The following is a 21040-nucleotide window of genomic DNA, read 5'->3' on the forward strand; positions in this document are numbered from 1 at the left end:
CATACAACTAGCCTACCTGCATGTGGAGTCTCAGGCCGAGGTAGAAAACCTTCCTATAACCGAGTGTAGGCTGCAGACCTTGCTTAAGCTCATAACACGAACGTAACCCTCCTATCAATGCATACAAGTGAAGATTCACACTTTGCAACCTCATCATATGTTTTGGTGAAGAAACACACAGTTTGTTAACAAAAAATACAGTCCCCCTTTAGAGGGGACTTTTTATTTTTGAATCAAAATTATATGAGAGGGCCGGGGAGGGGTAAACAGAGGGGACCACAGGGGAAAAAAGTCACTGCTTAGCGGCGCCTGCCGCCTCAAGCCGCTCGGGATTTGCCACCCCGGGAAGCCCCGGAGGGACGGTAGACAATTGGTGGCTGGTCACGGCGATCCCTACCGTCTCCTCCAGGCGCAGATGGGCCGGCTGCAGCGGCGGCGCCCTCTCTCCTCCTGGCCTTCTTCGAAGGGCCAGCAGTGGCGGTGGTAGCAGCAGCAGCCACGGCGGAGGAAGCTCGACGACGTGGTAGCCGTCTGACTCCACCGGCGATGCCGGGAGGGGGAAAATGGGGTTGGAGCACGGAGCGCTCCTCTGCCATTTCTCTGCACGTCGAGGTCATCAATTGCAGGGCCGTCCCGAACAGTCCAGCATCGGAGAGGGGTGCCGTCAGAAGAGGACTTCTCTTCTTCTCCGGTACACGGGCCTGCTCCAGCCAAAGGTGGCGCTGGTTCAGAGTCACCAGGGCGCGCACTTTCCCAGCGGCTATGGCCTGCAGCTGAGTCAGATGCAGGACAGCTCCTGCCGACTGGGTGAGCTGGTCATGTTGTTCATCACTCAGCTCCATGCCGCCCATCAATACCCCGGACATGAATCTTGCCAGCTGTGTGATGTTAGACGCAGCAGCCAGAGATTGTGTTCCGGCGATAAATGACTGGTCGCTCCAGTAAGCCAACCGCCTCGCCGATTTCCCTTGAGGAACCGGCTTGCATAACGGCTCCCACACCACCTCCGGACAGAGGAGCGCGGCCATCGGCCTATCAAGCCGTGGCACGCCCTCTCTCATACCTTCGACCAAACCCGCCACCCGCGTAACTTGTACGTAGGCGGGGGTGAGGCCCATGATGTGGGACACCACCTGGCCCCGACGAACATAGGCCCCCATTGAGGGGAAAAATGGGTAGACAACGTCCACCCCTCACCGGGCGACGTTGCCAGAGATGACATATTAGATCATCAGGGACAGGAACAGGCAGTGGCTGCGGCAGCGGCACGCCGTTTGCAGCGGCCGCCACCGCCATAAGCTCGGGAAACAAAGCCTGCAGTTCCCCCTGCAGACTTTCCTCCACCGAGCCCGCATCCCTCACATACAGCAGGTTTCGACTGGTCAAGGAGCCACACTCCGATGTGGCTGATAGTAGGGCATCCTGCCGACGAGTCCGAGGGTCTTCCCCGACATCTTCAAACAAGGCGCCCCAAGGAGACATTTCACCCCCCATCCAGTGTTACCTGGACGGGCGGGATACATGTCTCCACCGGGCCTTCAAATAAGAACCCGTCCGCCTCTACCATGTAATCCTCTGTTTCCATCGGGCAGGTAGAAACCGACGCATCCTCACTGGGCTCCAGCAACTCACCAAACCCAGGCCGTTTGCGTCTGCAAGCCACCATCTTGCGACGGGAGCGAGCAGACGCAAAAAGTTTGCGTCTCAAATCCTCTGGAACCAAAGGAACCGGCCGCTCAACAGCGGACGATTCCCCGGAAGCAGAGGAACCGGAGCCAGGACCAGGCCATCGCAGAGGCGACGGCACCGGTGCACCAGCTCCTTGGAGAGGCAAACTACCCATCGGACGCCTACCGGGCGTGGCTGTCAACCACGAGAGAGGCAACAGCCCCGCTCCAGGACGTACGACGGAGGCGGAAATGGAGAACCGCTGGTGGAGAGTGGCGCTGCGAACACGACTCTCCGGAGTAGACATTATGACTTAGGTTTTTCTATCGAATATATGAGAGAAGAAAAAAATAAGCACAATGTAAACACGTCTCAACTTTCTTCAGCTAACAACCTCGTCAAGTGGGGATCTACCGAAGGCACTTCCTTGTGGTGAAAGTGAAGAAGGAGGCGAGTAGGTGACCACACACCTGCTTATGAAGGTAAGCGGATGGGGGTGTGGTCAGACGAATGTTGGGATGTAAAGGTACATGGTGGAATTTTTTATTCAGTGCATGTGCACGAAGTGAAGTACAGTGCAACTGGTGCTGAGCGAAGCCATAACGAAACAGAACCGTCTGTAGTGTGGTAGTGAAAGTGTTAACCTTCTGTAGTGTGGTAGTGAAAGGTTAACCGTCTGTAGTGTGGTAGTGAAAGGTTAACCTTCTGTAGTGTGGTAGTGAAAGGGTTAACCTTCTGTAGCGTGGTAGTGAAAGGTGAACCTTCTGTAGTGTAGTAGTGAAAGGGTCAAAGCGTCTCGGTGCAGTGACTGTCTGTAACCCCGCGCCCCCTCCCTCCTGCCCCAGGCGTGGCCAGTGAGAAGCAGCGGCGGCTGCTCTACAACGTGGAGATGGAACAGATGGCCAAGACGGCCAAGGCTCTGATGGAGGCCGTCAGCCACGTCCAGGCCCCGTTCACCAGCGCCACACACCTGGACCACGTCAGACCCATGTTCAAAGTAGGACACACACACACACACACACACACACACACACAGGGCCGCCTCAGGGGGTGTGCGAGCAGTGCGGTCGCACAGGGCCTCGCGGGAAGGGGGGCCTCGCACAAAAAAAAAAGATAATAATAATAATAAAAGATTTTTTATTTTGTATTTTTTTTATTATTATTTTGTATTTTTTTTTTTTTTTGCGAGGCCCCTCTTCCCGCGAGGCCCTTTTTCATCACAGACCTAAAATCTAGTTTTGCTTATATGCTTATATATTTCACATTAGACACGTTTGTAGAATGTGTCTGACTTGTTCCTGGCTCTGTGGCTCTGCAGCAGACATACTCACTATTGGAGCTCTGGGGCTCTGCAGCAGACATACTATTGGTTTCAACGAAGGGAGGGGTTACATGTGTACAGTCGGCCGGCGTGCGTCAGCTGCGTTTGACTATTTTGCGCGTGCAGCATTGGAGGTTATGCTTATGCCAGCCAAGACGAAGAGGACGGTCGTTCCGACTCGTTCGGCAGATGGACTGAAGATGAAAGTTGTTGCATGTTAGACAGTTCAGTCAGGCTAGCCATGTCGGCTTAGCTAAAGGCAGGGACAGCTAGTTAGCTTTAGCTACGTTATAATATCGAGTGCTAACGTGTGGTTCAGTCGGGATAGCCATGTGTCGGCAAGTAGCTAGCTTAGCTAAAGGCTAACTAGCGTTAGCTAACCTAGAGAGAGCGTGTGCAGCATTGTTATGCCAAGATGAAGAGGACTGTCGTTCGGCAGATGAACTTCGTCAACTCCACGCGGTTGTCTCCATCCTCTTGGACGTTTGGTGAGTTTTTAATGCACTCTATTCTATTCCCGCCGTGGATATATCTCTCTCTCTCTCGGGCCGGCTAGCTAACGTAGCTAACGTTATATTGAGCCAAACGGGCCGGCTAGCTGTTTGAGCTAATGTTATATTGAGCCAAAGCGGGCCGGCTAGCTAACGTAGCTAACGTTATATTGAGCCAAACGGGCCGGCTAGCTGTTGTAGCTAATGTTATATTGAGCCAAGCGGGCCGGCTAGCTAACGTAGCTAACGTTATATTGAGCCAAACGGGCCGGCTAGCTGTTGTAGCTAATGTTATATTGAGCCAAAGCGGGCCGGCTAGCTAACGTAGCTAACGTTATATTGAGCCAAACGGGCCGGCTAGCTGTTGTAGCTAATGTTATATTGAGCCAAGCGGGCCCGCTAGCTAACGTAGCTAACGTTATATTGAGCCAAACGGGCCGGCTAGCTGTTGTAGCTAATGTTATATTGAGCCAAAGCGGGCCGGCTAGCTAACGTAGCTAACGTTATATTGAGCCAAACGGGCCGGCTAGCTGTTGTAGCTAACGGTGTGTACCTGGTGTCAGTACCTGGCTACTCTATTTGCAGTTAGCCTATTTAGCTGATGTCGGCCGTTGGCTCCTTGCTACTTTGTTTTCTCTGGTATAGACCCTCTTCTCTTTTGATTTAAGTGTTGATCTTTATCCTTTTGGATCTATGTATATTCATGTTGCCTTTGTGAAGTTATCTTTTCCTTCTGTTTTGTTCTTCCATTAAAAGTTGAATATCCTTTAGGGGCTCATCTTAGCTGTCTTGCTTATCTCTCTCATACATGCTCTCTCTCTAACACACACACACACACAGACATGCTCTCTCTCTCTAACACACAAACACACATGCTCTCTCTCTCTCTCTCTCTTTCTAACACACACAGACATGCTCTATATCTCTCTCTAACACACAAAATGACATGCTCTCTCTCTATATTTCTCTCTCTTTCTAACACACATATACATGCTCTCTCTCTAACACACACAAACAGACATGATCTCTCTCTATCTCTCTCTTTCTAACACACACAGACATGCTCTATCTATCTCTCTCTCTTCAATTCAAATGGGCTTTATTTCACATTCTTGTATTTCTCCCAGTAGGTATGGGAGTTTTGAGTTATTGTCCATGTTTTCAAAGTCTCTTTGGGTGTTTGCAATTTGTGGGAAGTATATGTCTTGGTATAGTGGGCAGGTTGTTAAGAAGTGGAGCTCGGTTTCCACCTCATCTTGTGTGCAGTGGGTCTGTCTTCGCTTGGGAGCCAGGTCTGCCTATGGCGGCCTTTCTCGATGGCTAGGCTGTACTCGCTGAATCTGTACCTAGTCAAGGATCTTCTTAGTATTGGGTCAGTCACAGTGCTCAGGTATTCTGCCACTGTGTACTCTCTGTTTAGGGCCAAATAGCATTTCAATTTGCTCTGGTTTTGGGTTGTTTCTTTCCAATGTGTCTCTCTCTCTCTATCTCTCTCTCTCTCTCTCTCTCTCTCTCTCTCTCTCTCTCTGGCCTTGCTCTGGTGGAGGGTCAGGGGCATTGCCGGGTCTGTGCAGCGATAACACTGTATATTGACTGTAGAACGGGAGCTCTCTCTCGCTCTCTCTTGCTATATGTTGACTGTATCATGCCCAGCCTCGGGGGCCTCGCGTTTAAATCTCGCACAGGGCCTCGCATTTCTCCCAGGCGGCCCTGCACACACACACACTGTGTTACTTGTAGTGACACGGTCTAATGCTAGTTGTGAAGCTCTACCCAGATGAGGAAACACTGAAATGTCACACACATTCAAAAAGTCTAAAACTGTTTTGCACACATTCATTTAGTTTGACAGTTATCGAGAACAATTTGGTTTGAATATGGCCACCAGTGGAGTCATCAGGGACATTGAATCATTGTGTTAATTACAGCTCAATGAAATGACAAGGTAGCAGTCCCTATAAGACTATGGTATTGCTGTTTTTTCCATCTACATAATTTCACAACTAAATGTAATCCAATTGGACCTAACCTGTGTGTGGTGTGTGTGTGTGTGCGCGCACTACAGCTGGCGTGGACACCATTCCTAGCAGCGTTCAGCGTGGGTCTGCAGGACTGTGACGATGCCGAGGTGGCCTCTCTGTGTCTGGAGGGGATCCGCTGTGCTATCAGGATTGCCTGCATCTTTACCATCCAGGTACAGAGGTTATTAATGTCAACGCAAGAGAGGAAGAAGTAGCTACTAAAATATCGGCGACCATATCAGTAGGGGTGGGAATCACCAGAGGCCCAACGATACGTGATTATCATGATACTTGAGTCACGATATTGTAATATCACGATATATTGTGATTCATTACTCTTTTTCAACTGCAAATTATGACCCCAACTGAAAACTTGGTCAACATCTGCAATAAGAATATACAGTCTGGTCCATAAATATTTGGACATCAACACAATATTTTCATAATTGTGGCTCTGTACCCCACCACAATGGATTTTAAGTGCAGACTTTCACCTTTAATTTGAGGATATTTATATCCAAATCAAGTCAACGGTGTAGGAATTGCTCAATCTCAATATGAGGTCCAAAGAGCTTCACTATCAGTGAAGCAAGCCATCATTAGGCTGAAAACCCAAAACAAACCCATCAGCGAGAGAAAGCAAAAACATTAGGTGCCAAATCAACCGGTACATTCTTAAAAAGAAAACGCACTGGTGAGCTCAGCAACACCAGATTAGAGTTTGCCAAAATAACATCTAAAAAAGCCTGTACAGTTCTGGAACAACATCCTATGATTTTTTTTTAATCAAATCTTTAAAAAAAAAAAATCCCCCCCACAACACAACAATCAAAACACAATACTAGGGATGTTCGATATTGGCTTTTTTACCGATACCGATATACCGATATTGTCCAACTCTTAATTTCCGATACCGATATATGCAGGGTCCCCCCCCCCCCAAAAGAAATTGAATCATTTCAGGTAATTAACATTACATATCTCTTGTTGTGGAATTAACACAACATTATGCTTACTTTTGACAATAAATAAAATATCGGCCGATAATATCGGTAGGCCGATAATATCGGACATCCCTACACAATACGATAATACAAGGGACACCACAAGACCATACTTAAACAATATTAGCTACAATAACGATAAGACATTCAGAAATAATAAAAATAACAATAAATATGTTGAAGTACAAAAACATACGGCAACAGTAACACTAATAATAATACATGCTAATAATATTCTATGCTAAATGTATTGTATTGCACTGCACACTTTTTAGAACTGTATAGTAATCTTTATTTTAGTCATCTTATTTTATTCTATGCTAAAATTATTGTATTTTTATTATTGGAAGCTGCTATAGTCGAGGGACCACAATAAATAGATTTTCACTTTTCCGGCTGTAAAGTACTGAAATAAGTGACAATAAAGGAATCTGAATCTGAACAAAACAAAAGGAAATAATAAGAACAACATCCTATGATGAGACAAAGATCAACGTGTACCAGAATGATGGGAAGAGAATAGTCTGGAGAAGGAAAGGAACTGCTCATGATCCAAAGCAATACCACCTCATCAGTGAAGCATGGTGGTGGTAGTGTTATGGAGTGGGCATGTATGAAGAAAGCAGCAGGATTAATTCTGAAGTGTTTCGGGCAATGACTGTCCGACTTACGACTGCTCTTCAGCGCTCCTAAATCCTGCTCTTCAGCGCTCCTAAATCCTGCTCTTAGCTAAGAGCGAATCCAGGAGAAGGGACCGTTCGTGAATCCCAAAATCGGCCTGAAAATGTCTTAAGTGGAGCTACGACAAAAACATTTCTGATCTTTTGTCTTAAGTCCGTTGGTGAATGAGACCCAATGACCTGAAGCATACTACGAAAGCAACCAAAGAGTTTTTTAAAATGGTGAAGTGGAACCCTGAATCCAATTGATCATACATTTCACATGTTGAAGACAAAACTGAAGGAAAAATTCCCAGAGAACAAACAGGAACTGAAGACAGTTGTGGCCTGATAAGCAGAATTGGACAGGTGTGAACAACCAATGATTCTCTGTCTAGCTGCGAAGGTTTTGTTTTACTTTTGCTGCCATGTTTTTTTTTTTTTTTTTGAAGGGGGTACTTTCATGTGCACAACAGCATCAGCATAGACACAGAAATAAAAACCATTTTATTTTCATGTCTTCTCACTTTCACTATGTACAACATTGGATTACCATAGGAACCTTGTTTCATTCAGAACATATCATATTAATAAATATTAGTTATCAGCCATAATGGAAAATCTATCGGTATGGGACAAACATTTTCAGTGCATCCCTTGTAGTTTTACCTCATGGTGCAAGTAAACAAACTGACATCTCTTACACATAAATAAAATAAAATGTATTTGTAAAGCTCGCAATCACAAGTTAATGTCCCCATGGGCCGGACATGTCTTTTTTAAGTCAAGAAGAAACATTACAATAAATCAAGAACAAAAAACCCACCATGAAATCCAAAATAAATGTAAAATAAATAAATGCAACACTCCCAGACATACCCCAGCGAAGGTAAGGAAAAACTCACTAAAAACCTAGCAATAGGAAAAAAGCACCACAGGCAATGTGGAGGAGAGAAACCTTAGAGGGGCCGTTCAAAGGGGGATCCCCCTTCTTGGATGGGATCCCCTTCTTGGATAGACGTACTGTACTATAGACTTACCATTCATGTTTCATTTATTTTTACTGTGTGTGTAGTTGGAGCGGGATGCCTATGTCCAGGCTCTGGCCAGGTTCACCTTGCTGACCGCCAGCTCGGGCATCACGGAGATGAAGCAGAAGAACATTGACACCATCAAGACCCTCATCACTGTGGCCCACACTGATGGCAACTACCTGGGACACTCCTGGCATGAGGTCAGAGCTGTGGTGTTTCTATCATGGTTCATCTTTGTTGTGCTGATTTCTTGTGCTGAGTTGAGCTAAAAAAAAGCGCCAACAGTTAGGGCGATCTTTTTTTCTGTTTAATTGTCTTTGGGAAATAGACAAAGAACTGGCAAGAAGCATGACACATTTAACCCATTCTCCACCATTGACGGATTAAGACGTCATTCCTCGCCATGCTTAATCTGCCAATGACGGATTACGCCGTCATCGAGATCAATATTTCAAATTTTCGTCATGGTATTCACATTTCACCCACGGAGTGGGGCTCTGAAAGTGCGCACCTCAGCTTACAACACCGGGCTTGTGACAGGCAACATGGATGAACACAAGACGGCAAGATACAATGTCAGGAGAGCAGTAATGGAGGCAAAACGGCGTTACAGGGATAAAGTTGAACTTCAGTTTGAACAGGCTGACTCTAGAGGTATGTGGCAGGGCCTCAGAACAATGACAGATTACAAAGGCACCTCCCTCAAACTGAACAGTGACATCTCCTTAGCAAATGATCTCAATACCTTCTATGCGAGGTTTGATGCTGTGAATAACAACACCAGCCTACAAGCCACGGCAATGGGGGGGGGGGTCTGCTGATGGAGACTCAGTGTTCAGGGTAACAGAGCATGAGGTGAGGCGGACCTTTAAAAAAGTGAATATCAGGAAGGCAGCAGGACCGGACGGCATCCCCGGCCGCGTCCTAAAAGTCTGTGCCGACCAACTGGCCCCGGTATTCACTGACATCTTTAACCTGTCCTTAGAACAGGCTGTCATCCCCACCTGTCTGAAGAAGTCCACCATCATCCCTGTACCCAAAAAATCTACGCCCGCTTGCCTCAACGACTACCGCCCTGTAGCTCTCACCTCCAAAGCCATGAAGTGCTTTGAGAAGCTAGTGAAGGGCTACATCTGTTCCTCCCTCCCCATCAACCTGGACCCCCTGCAATTTGCATACCGCCCTAACAGGTCCACGGAGGACGCCCTAGCCCATGTGCTGCACATGAGCAGCATCACACCTAGACAAGAGGCAGGGGAACTATGTGAGAATGCTGTTCATCGACTACAGCTCAGCATTCAATACCATAGTCTCCTCCAAACTCATAGCCAAGCTCAGGGACCTGGGCTTGAACTATGACCTCTGCCAGTGGGTCTTGGACTTCCTGACGGGCAGACCCCAGGTGGTAAGAGCAGGCAACTGCACCTCCTCATCCATCACGCTCAACATAGGGGCCCCCCAGGGCTGTGTTCTGAGCCCCCTCCTCTACTCCCTGTACACACATGACTGCGTGGCACAGCGGAACAACAACACAATCATCAAATTTGCTGATGACACAGTAGTGGTGGGCCTGATCTCTGCCAACGACGAGAGGGCCTACCTGGAAGAGGTAGAGAATCTGTCACAGTGGTGTCAGGAGAACTGCCTCTCCCTGAACGTCAGCAAAACAAAAGAGATGATTGTGGACTTCAGGAGGTCGGGGTCAAGGACTACAGCCCCCTCAGCATCGACGGGGCACCGGTTGAGAGAGTGAACAGTTTCAAGTACCTCGGAGCCCACATATCCGAGGACTTGACATGGACCACACACATTGACAGTGTTGTGAAGAAGGCACGACAACGCCTCTACTTCCTCAGGCGCCTAAGGAAGTTCGAAGTCAGTCAGAAGATCCTTAAGAACTTCTACTCATGTACAATAGAGAGCATCATGACTGGCAACATCACCTCCTGGTTTGGGAATAGCACTGCACAAGACCGTAGCAGACTACAAAGAGTGACACGTTCAGCCGAACGCACAATTGGAGGGGGGCTTCCCACCCTCCAGAACATTTACAACAAGCGGTGCAGGGGTAAGGCTAAGAGAATCATCAAGGACTCCAGCCACCCGAACAACTGCCTCTTTGAACTGCTGCGGTCAGGCAAGCGATACCGGAGTCTTAAGGCGAGCACAGAAAGACTCAGAAGAAGCTTCTATCCCCAGGCCATCAGGCTGCTCAACGAACAATAAACACTATACAACAACCATCAAATGCACACAGCACACACACCCACACACTCACTTAAACAAACAACACACTGCAGCACCCACTCTCCACACTTTAGATCACCTAAACACACTTTACACTTTATATTTATTGGTAAAGGATTTGCACTACAACTCGTACACCTTACTGTAAATTGTACCTAAATTGTACCTCATCCCATTTCTGCTCTGCACTATATAGTATTGTATATTAGTACATTGCATAGTATATTGTATATTGTATGGTAACTCAGTTACTTCTATTCTGCATCGAACATTGTACATATGTCTATACTGAACACTGTGACCTCTATTTTTACTTCTATTTTACATGCTATACTATTTTATTTCATACTTATCTTGTCTAGCACAGTCTCTGGAGCGTAACAGTAAGAAGCATTTTGTATAAAAGTATTCTGTACTTCTGTATGACAACTATTAAAGAAACTTGAAACTTTAAACTTGAGTCATGACTGGTGCTGTAGATCTGCACTCAACTCTCCAGTGCTTCAATACCGCCACCTGGTGGCCGATTGGCGAGTTGCCAAACCGGAAGTGGGGCCGGAAGTGCTTGGTGTCACCCCTATTCCGTCCGCCACTCGCTATCGCTCGCGGGACTCCATCTGGACACACTGGATAATCGATCCGTTGCCATAACTCGATAAACAACATTATTTGGACGTATATAGTATTATACAACCTGGAAATGGAGCGCATAGATCAACATCCCATAATAGCGATCTTTTTGCTCCAGTATCATCCCCCATCGCTACGAGGAAGCTGCGGTGAGTTTCAGCGTTTTTGATTATTATTATCCATACAAACTGCTATGATCAATATATCACCCATACTACATGATTCATTTAACGTCGGTCATTGCATTATAAACAACCCCCCCCCTCCGGTCAACCGCGCATGATGAGTCATAACCAGGGGTGTAAAGTACTTGAGTAATTGTACTTCGTTACAATACTTAAGTACTGTTTTGGAGGATTTGTACTTTACTCGAGTATTATTAGGTTTGTATACTTTGTACTTTTACTCCATTACATTTCAGAGAAGAAAAACATACTTTTTACTCCTTACATTTAAAATGCAGACCTACAAAGTACAAAGTACAAATCTTGCAGGTCCAACCATTTTAATTAGTATATTTGAATTGTTTATCTATTAATCCTGCGACCGCAGGTAAACAGCCACTCAAATCCCCATCAATGGAAAATTAACCCGCCCATACCCATGCTGATTGGTCCTTGTGCAAGACTAGAAAGCGGGGATCTTTGATTAAACACCTGTTATCAGAAGAATAGACAGTCAGAGTGACAAGCCATAGAAGATGGCCACAATGAGTGATGAAGAGGACGAAACGGTCGGCGATGGCGTGGACGGACAAGACGAGCATCCATGGCCCTATCTACATAGAAAATACATAGTTCAAGGACTCCAACCTTATAGTGTTGTTGAGTTGCCATCATTAAAAAACCTGATAAATAGTTTTCGACCAAGCACTAACGTCATTACGAGGCCCACTGTCCGCTCGAAGATCAGCAAAGCTGCTCAAACCATGAAAGAGAAAGTCACTGCTGCTATGAGTGAAGTTGAATGGATCGCGACAACAACAGATTGCTGGACAGCCCGACGAAGAAGTTTCATTGGGGTAACCGCTCACTGGATCGACACTGAAAGCTTTGAAATGCGTTATGCTGCACTTGCCTGCAGAAGACTGTGAAGGGCTCCCATACTTTCAATGTTTTGGCCAGTGCCTTAAACGACATTCACTTGGAGTACAAAATCTGCATTATGCTGTGGTTAATATTGTGATATTATTAAGGGTACTCCAGTATTCTGTCTTTAATATTGTGATATTATTCAGGGTACTCCAGTATTCTGTCTTTAATATTGTGATATTATTCAGGGTATACTCCAGTATTCTGCCTTTAATATTGTGATATTATTCAGGATAATCCAGTATGCTGTGGTTAATATTGTGATATTATTCAGGATACTACAGTATTCAGTCTTTAATATTGTGATATTATTCATGCTGTGATGTGAATGCTGTCCATGTTAGTTTACCTTCAATGGAGAAGTGCATTAAATAATTCTAATGCAAAAAAAGTGTCCTCTGTTCTTTCATTTCAGCATTGTCTATCGCAGAACACGTTCCATTGTGGGCCGAGTGTCTGCTTGGTTTCATTCCAGCCTTGCCTAAACACCAGCTGATGATTTCACTAATTGGCTCACCTCTTCAACTAACTCACCTGGTGCAATGTACTGTGTAGTTAAAATGAAAACTTGGCCCACGATGGAATGAGTTTGAGACCCCCGGTCTATCCCTTTAAAAAAAATAAAAAGATACTTTTACTTTTTAGTACTTAAGTACATTTAAAAGTAGGACTTTTTTAACTTTTACTCAAGTGTGTTTTTAGCCAGATACTTAGACTTTTACTTGAGTCAGATTGTGAGACAGTACCCATACTTTCACTTAAGTATAATTTCTGGGTACTTTTTACACCCCTGGTCATAACGTCTGGGACCTTGTACAGTTGACATTTTTAATCTGGCGTCAATCGGTATCAAATTGCATTTGATGATGTAATATATGCATTTATGGCTATAACTCACGTTCTATGAAATACTGCAGAAAACAATAAAAACATATTTATACGGGGCGGTCAGGTGGCGTAGCGGAGATTGCGTTCGTCACCAACACCGGAGACGCTGGATTCGCCTGTTCGAATGCTCACAGCTCCGGCGTTGTCACCAGCTTGGCTGGCCGTTCACACTAATACAATTGGCTGTATTAGAGGGTGGGAAAGCTGGCGGGGTGGGTCCGGGTCGTTGTAAACAGCGACTCCTACAGTTCGGTCGGGGCGCCTGCTCAGCGCGGATAGGATCTAAGGGGGGTAGTGTGATCCTTCCACACGTTACAACCCTCTCAGTGAGAGTCCACGCTGCCAGGTGAAAAGAAGCGGTTGATTGGCTAGACGTGTGTCGGAGGAAGCCTCCACTCTCCCAGACCGACTGTGGGGGGTAAGTGCGCAGCGACCAGGAAGGGGATTGGGAATTGGCATAACGACTAACATTGGGATGGGAGAAAATCGGAGGAAAAAGATCAAAAAAATAAATAAAATAAAAACATATTTATACTCTAGACCGTATTTTTGTATGAATGTGTGAATGAAAAAGTAAAACTTTCCTACGTCCTGAACGATAGCTAATCGATGTTGAATGGGCCATAGTAATGTCAATTTAGCAATACAATTTAAAAAGTTATAGCCCTGCAAAGTAGGTGAACATCTCCATAGACAAATAGAGCTGGCAGAGGATGGTATAAGAAGGGTACAATGCCTGGCGAAGAATGGGTTAACTAAGTCAATTTCAGAAATATAAATATCAATAGTCCAAAATGTGCTGTTTAAAATCTGGCAAGTAGCATATGCATGGATATTCATTACATTTAAAAACAAACGCAGAACGTATTAACCATTAAAGCTCAAACGGTGGGGGGGCACGTGGCGCACGGAGATTACATTCGTCACCAACACCGGGAGACACTAGGATTCGCCTGTTCGAATCCAGCTCCCGGCGTTGCTATCAGCTTGGCTGGCCTCTCACACTGATACAATTGGCTGTATCAGGGGGTGGGAAAGCTGAAGGGTGGGTCCTGGGCGTTGTGGACAGCGACCCCTACAGTTCGGTCGGGGCGCCTGCTCAGCGAGGGTTGGAACTGAGGAGAGATAGTGTGGCCTCCCACACGCTACACTCTCCCCGGTGAGAACCTGCGCGGCCAGGTTGGCCTGCCCCAGGCTGCACATGCGTCGGAGGAAAGCATGTGACAGTCTCCGGTCTCCCGGACCAACAGTAGGGGAAAGTACGCAACAACCAGGAAGGGTGGGATGGGAGAAAAATCGGGAAAAAGGAGGGGAAGAAAGATAAAAAAAAAAAAAAAAAAAAAAAAAAAAAACTCAAACGGTATCATTTTGACTTCTTGTCATTACCGGAAATTGTCCCTGTTGTGTTCATAGGTGTATACGTCATTCTTCCATCTTAGAAATATAGCCAAAGTACGAGCGTTTATAAAACAAAAGGATGCTGGAAAACTGATCCATGCTTTCATTTCAAGCAGACTGGATTACTGTAATGCACTTTTTACCGGCCTTTAACACGGAGAGACTTCAGCTCATCCAAAACTCTGCAGCTAGACTACTAACCAGAACCAAGATGAGAGAGCACATTACTCCAGTGTTATATACTCTACACTGGCTACCGATAACTTTTAGAATTGATTTTAAGGGGGCGGCTAGGTGGTGCAGTGGGCAAGGTGCTCACCACCAATGCAGGAGACGCTGGGTTCGAGCCCAGCTCTCCGCATTGCATTCAGCTTTGCTGGTCGTTCGTACTAATACATTTGGCAGTATTAGGGGGTGGGAAGCTGATGGGTGGGGATCGGATGTTGTGGACAGCGACTCCTACAGGTCGGTTGGTGCGCCTGTGCAGTAGAATCAGGAAGCGACGGGGGGCGGCGTCCCTCCAAAGCGCAGACCCCCGACGCTGAAAGATCGCGCTGTGCAGGTGAAAAGATGCGACGGCTGCTACCTCGAGTACCAGAGGGGACTCGTGCAATGTATGGCTTCGTCCACATTACAGCCGGCTTGTGGGAGGCATGGCCAAACAGCTTTCGAGACAGGGGAGGGTAGAATTGGACGATACGAAATTGGGATGGGAGAAAAATAGAAAATTGATTTTAAGGTGCTCCTCCTTGTATACAAAGCACCAAATGGAACAGGACCTATACAGGTGCAGAATATCGTGGAAAAGTCTATATATTTAGCTGTATTGATGCAGTAATTTGTGCAAAAGGAGCCCCAACCAAGTACTGAGTGAACATACATGAACATACTTTTCAGAAGGCCGACATTTCTATATACAAAAGAAAAATACATCTATTTAAAAAAAATTATTGGTGATACAGAAGTTTGGGCTTTCATGAGCTGTAAGACATAATCATCAAAATGTAAACAAATAAAGGCTTGAAATATTTCACTTTGTGTGTAATGAATCTATAATCTACAAGAGTTTCGCTTTTTGAATTGAATTACTGAAATAAAATAACTTCCACGATATTCTAATTTATCGAGCTGCACCTGTATATATATATACCTCCAAGAACACTACAATCATCTACCACACAGTAAAGGTTCCCAACAATAGCCAGACGAAGGGGATGCAGCCTTTGCTAGTTATGCACCAAAGCTGTGGAACACAATATCTATGGAGATTAGGGAGGCAAGTTCAATAAGGGCTAGATCCACAAAGAATGGATTGCACGGTGCTAGTTGCACCCTACTTACAATTCATTATAAATTGAAAATGGGGCACCCTTACTGTATTCTACAATCTGTTAATAAAATTTTCAATCAATCAAAGACCAGAGAAAGGCTTTCGTCTTAAGTGTTTTTAAAAGTAAGCTAAAAACGTATCTTTTCACCTTGGCCTTTTAATATGGATAACATTTAAAGACATGATTATTGTACTGTAAATGACAGCTATTTTACTGCATTACTTTTAATCCTGTCTATTGTATACTTATTTTATGCCTATTCTTATGTCTGCACTTTCTACATTGCACTACTTTTATTGTCTATTTTATGCCTATTCTTATGTCTGCACTTTATGCATTGCTTTTATTCTGTCAACTGTATGCACATTTTATGCCTATGTTCATCTTATGCCATTTGCTGTTAAGCACTTTGAGCTGCAATCCCTGTATAAAAGGTGCTATATAAATAAAGTTATTATTATTATTATACAGTGTGCGTTTATTTGAAAATTAAAACACACACCTATGAACACAAAATGAGTTAAAAGACAGAGACAATCTCCGGCAATAGCGAGATGTCCAAATTACACCGGTATGGTCATTTAAGAAACCGTCTTTATTAACCATTACAGTGCTGTTAACCTGTCCCCTATCCTTCCGTCATTGGCCAGATCCTGAGGTGCATCAGCCAGTTGGAGCTGGCCCAGCTGATCGGTACCGGGGTGAAGGCACGCTACCTCTCCGGCACCACGAGGAGCCCCAAGGAGGGCCTGCTGGCCAGCCTCCGAGAGCCCAGTTCTACCGACGAGTACCTGGGCCTGGGTCAGTCTGACCCAACACACTAGGCTAATACTGTGGAAAATATCCACATGTGGGAGCGGCTGGGTAGCGCAGTGGACTAAGCACTCTCCTACCACCGCAGAGACTCTGGGATCTATTCCAGCCGTCCCTACTAACACAATTGGCAGTGTTAGAGGGTGGGAAGCCTGGTCGTTGTAAAACTGCGACTCCTACTGGTCGGTGGGGCGCCTGTTCAGCAGGGAGGGGATCTGGGGGAAATAGTGTGAACCATCGCACGCGTTACATTCCCCCAGTGAAACTCCTCACTGTCAGGTGAAAAGAAGCAGCTGGATGTATCGGAGGAGGCATGTGGTAGTTCTACACCCTCCCCAGGCCAACAGTGGGGCAATGTGTGCAACGACCAGGAAGGGAATTGGCATAACGACTAAATTTGGATGGGTGAAAAATACAGAAAGCCCAAAAAGAAATAGAATAAAAAAGATATATATATCCACATGTAACTCTGGACGTTTTGATTTTTTTTTGCCAAAAGACATTGATGTCTTTCAGCTATACGACAATTGACGATCTTCCATTATTAACGTTTGAGAAGTTATTTCATGATTGTTTTTAAGTTGTCTTGCTTGCTGTAATAGTGCCCAGGGCTGAGAAGTAGCTCAAATAAAAGGACCCTACAAATGAACAAGTACTGAGAACAAAGAAGAACCAGACAGGTTTTTCTCTCTGTCTCTCTTTGAGCCAATAATAAGTGAGATGGTCTGATGGACCTGGCCACTGATCCTAGGTTAGCACATTTATTCACAGGTGCTTTGTGAACACGGGTGGATTTTCTGATGTGAGATCTGCTAGGTCCTCTGCTAATGGATACTTTGAACACAGAGAAGGTATCAGTGAGTGACCTCATCAGCCCTGCTACTCTGTAAGACCATTAGCATGGATGGACATGTATTAACATCCCTGAACTAAAAGCTGCATCCCAAAGGACATCTACACCGATGAATCTTACTTTTAAAAGTGAATATTACAAATGTAAGGATTCATACATGTTATTTCTATGGTCTAAGACAGCGGTTCCCAAACTTTTTTGGCCGTGCACCCCCTGTCACCTCCCGACCTAGCTGACGCACCCCCCAATGGGTTTCTGTTAGAAAAAATTGTTGCTGGTCTCCATGCACAGATGAAGCACACCTGTGTCAGACAGGCCCGAGACATTATTGTTTGTAATTATTATTAAAACGTACGTTTTTTATTAAAACGTTTCTTGAATTTCATGATTTACACAGTGAAAATCCCCATTTGAAATAATGTATATTAGTTATATTTATTAGGCATAAAAAATGTATTGTTTGGTTCCTGTTGGTTGTCAGTTAAGGCCATGAGTAGGTAGGGAATTTATTTAATTTAATTACATTTTTTATTTTATTTTATCTCTTCCCACAATGACTATGGATAGGGAATTTCTTTATTTAATTAAAATGTTCACAACAACATGGATGCATGTACTCTGCCAGCATGTTTAATATCCATAATACTAAAGGTTTGACTAAGATTTTTATGGAAATGTATTTAAATTTTTTATAATTTTTTTTAAATTACCACCATTAGCCTTTTCATGTCACGCACCACAGTTTGGGAACCACTGGTCTAAGACAATGTTGCTAAAAATCCAAAAGCTAGAGTGCAAGAAGTCAAATTTATGACATCATCTGGTATAAAGTCTGATGCTGCTCCATAGACGATGAATTGGGAAATATGTTATAGATGACACTGAGAGCACCCAGGAGAAATATGTTATAGATGACACTGAGAGCACCCAGGATAAATATGTTATAGATGCCACTGAGAGCACCCTGGAGAAATATGTTATAGATGACACTGAGAGCACCCAGGAGAAATATGTTATAGATGCCACTGAGAGCACCCAGGATAAATATGTTATAGATGCCACTGAGAGCACCCTGGAGAAATATGTTATAGATGACACTGAGAGCACCCAGGAGAAATATGTTATAGATGCCACTGAGAGCACCCAGGATAAATATGTTATAGATGCCACTGAGAGCACCCTGGAGAAATATGTTATAGATGACACTGAGAGCACCCAGGAGAAATATGTTATAGATGACACAGAGCACCCAGGATAAATATGTTATAGATGCCACTGAGAGCACCCTGGAGAAATATGTTATAGATGACACTGAGAGCACCCAGGAGAAATATGTTATAGATGCCACTGAGAGCACCCAGGAGAAATATGTTATAGATGCCACTGAGAGCACCCAGGAGAAATATGTTATAGATGCCACTGAGAGCACCCAGGAGAAATATGTTATAGATGCCACTGAGAGCACCCAGGAGAAATATGTTATAGATGACACTGAGAGCACCCAGGAGAAATATGTTATAGATGCCACTGAGAGCACCCTGGAGAAATATGTTATAGATGACACTGAGAGCACCCTGGAGAAATATGTTATAGATGACACTGAGAGCACCCAGGATAAATATGTTATAGATGACACTGAGAGCACCCTGGAGAAATATGTTATAGATGACACTGAGAGCACCAAGCGGGATGTTCTGAGTTCATAGATACATGTTCTGTATCTATGAACACTAACTATAGAATAAAGCTCATCTGGGTATAAAAACTCAAACATTCTGCCTCCCATTCATTGTCAACCTTGCAGCTTCAGACATTATACCTGGTGACATCACAAGTCTGAGTCTTACTGCTCTGGTTTCCTGCTTTGAGAGAGAGTAGCTAATGTTCACAAATATTGATTGAACCTTCCTTGGCCATGGACATAACATATTGGGATTCTTAATTTGGGTGGTGTTCCCCTTTAAGATTAGGATTATCTGCAGCTAAACACAATGTCATCCATTGTAATTCTTATAGGTTTCCATTCTTCTCCCAATAGGACTTAACAACAAGTGACTCTGAATAAGAGCATCTGCTATAATATGCATGTAATTGACATACTGTAGTTTGTTATGTTGTCTGATCAATGTTTTAGTTGTGACTTGGCTGCTGTTCCTCCTGACTCCTGTGGGGGCAACGTGGACCGGTAGCGTCTATTCTTATCCTAACAGATTTATGCGGACCGGTATGATCAATGTTTTAGTTGTGACTTGGCTGCTGTTCCTCCTGACTCCTGTAGGGGGCAACGTGGACCGCAAGCAGATTGCCAGCATCCAGGAGTCCATCGGAGAAACCAGCTCCCAGAGCGTTGTGGTTGCTGTCGACCGGTACACGCACGCACGCACACACACACACACACACACACACACACACACACACACACAGACACAGACACAGACACAGAGACAGACAGACACGCTCCCAGAGCGTCGTGGTGGCTGTCGACCGGTACACGCACAGCCCGCACACACAATCATTCACATACAACTGTCATGTATTCTAAATAAACCCAGTTATCGAAGAGAAGTAAAACTAAGATTGGTTGTTATTGTGAATATAATATATTATTCATATTCTTGTTTCAGGATATTCACTGGTTCCACGAGACTCGACGGCAACGCGATAGGTCTGTATCAGTAAACATGACATTCCTTTATTTCTACAGAATCTATAGTTTGAGGTTAGAGAGTTCCCATGTTTGTAGAGCTGCAGAGATGGGAGAAAATAGACATCCTAACTAAACTAGACAAATTAATCTAAAGGTCAGTCAGGGTAGGTTGAAGGAGAGAGAGAAAAGATGGGTCTTAAGCAGGGATTTAAAAGCTTCGACAGAGCAGGCGCCCCTGACGACGGCAGGTAATTTGTTCCACAGGTAGGGAGCGCGGTAGACAAAGGCTCTGTGGCCGGCGGATTTCTTTTTAACCCTAGGAATCGATAGAAGCCCCGCATTTTGTGAGCGCAGAGCACGAGCGGGCGAGTATCGGGAGATGAGATCGGATAGATAGAGCGGTGCAAGCCCATTTAAAATTTTCTAGGTGAGGCGTAGCACTTTAAAGTCAGATCGGGCTTGAATAGGAAGCCAGTGTAGGGCGGACAAAACTGGTGTGATGTGATCAAATTGTCTAGTTCTAGTTAGTATCCGTGCAGCCGCATTTTGCACGAGTTGAAGATTTTTGATGCTTGAATTAGGTAGGCCTGAAAAAAGTGCATTACAGTAGTCCAGACGTGATGAGACAAAAGCATGAATCAGGGTTTCAGCATCAGCCAGAGTTAAAATGGGGAGAATTTTTGCGATATTACGAAGATGGAAGAAGGCAATTTTGGTGAAATTTTTTATATGTGCATTAAATGAGAGGGAGGAATAAAAAATTACTCAGAGGTTTTTTATGGTGGAGCTCTGGGATACATGACAAGTATCAAAGTTGAGGGAGATGTCCTGAAACAGGCCTCTGTGGTTTGGGGGGCCAACAATTAACATCTCAGTTTTATCTGCATTAAGGACATCCACTTTTTGACGGCAAGCAAGCAGGCCTCAAGGTTTTGTAATTGGGA

The 21040-nt window shown here is 44.9% G+C and overlaps 1 protein-coding gene across 3 annotated transcripts in view; it reads left to right on the forward strand.

Annotated features, from left to right (window-relative positions):
- Positions 1-21040, forward strand: part of LOC311239565 (brefeldin A-inhibited guanine nucleotide-exchange protein 1-like) — a 184563-nt gene that overhangs the window by 70004 nt on the left and 93519 nt on the right. For all 3 annotated transcript variants that reach the window (XM_084327920.1, XM_084327918.1, XM_084327919.1), the window contains 6 exons: positions 2514-2665; positions 5546-5674; positions 8240-8398; positions 16434-16584; positions 19728-19815; positions 20074-20114. In XM_084327920.1, the coding sequence (XP_084184046.1) occupies positions 2514-2665; positions 5546-5674; positions 8240-8398; positions 16434-16584; positions 19728-19815; positions 20074-20114 (720 nt within the window). The remainder of the gene's footprint in view (positions 1-2513; positions 2666-5545; positions 5675-8239; positions 8399-16433; positions 16585-19727; positions 19816-20073; positions 20115-21040) is intronic.

Source organism: Notolepis coatsorum, assembly GCF_963971535.1.
Source record: "Notolepis coatsorum genome assembly, chromosome: 13".
In the NCBI taxonomy this organism is placed as follows: Eukaryota; Metazoa; Chordata; class Actinopteri; order Aulopiformes; family Paralepididae; genus Notolepis; species Notolepis coatsorum.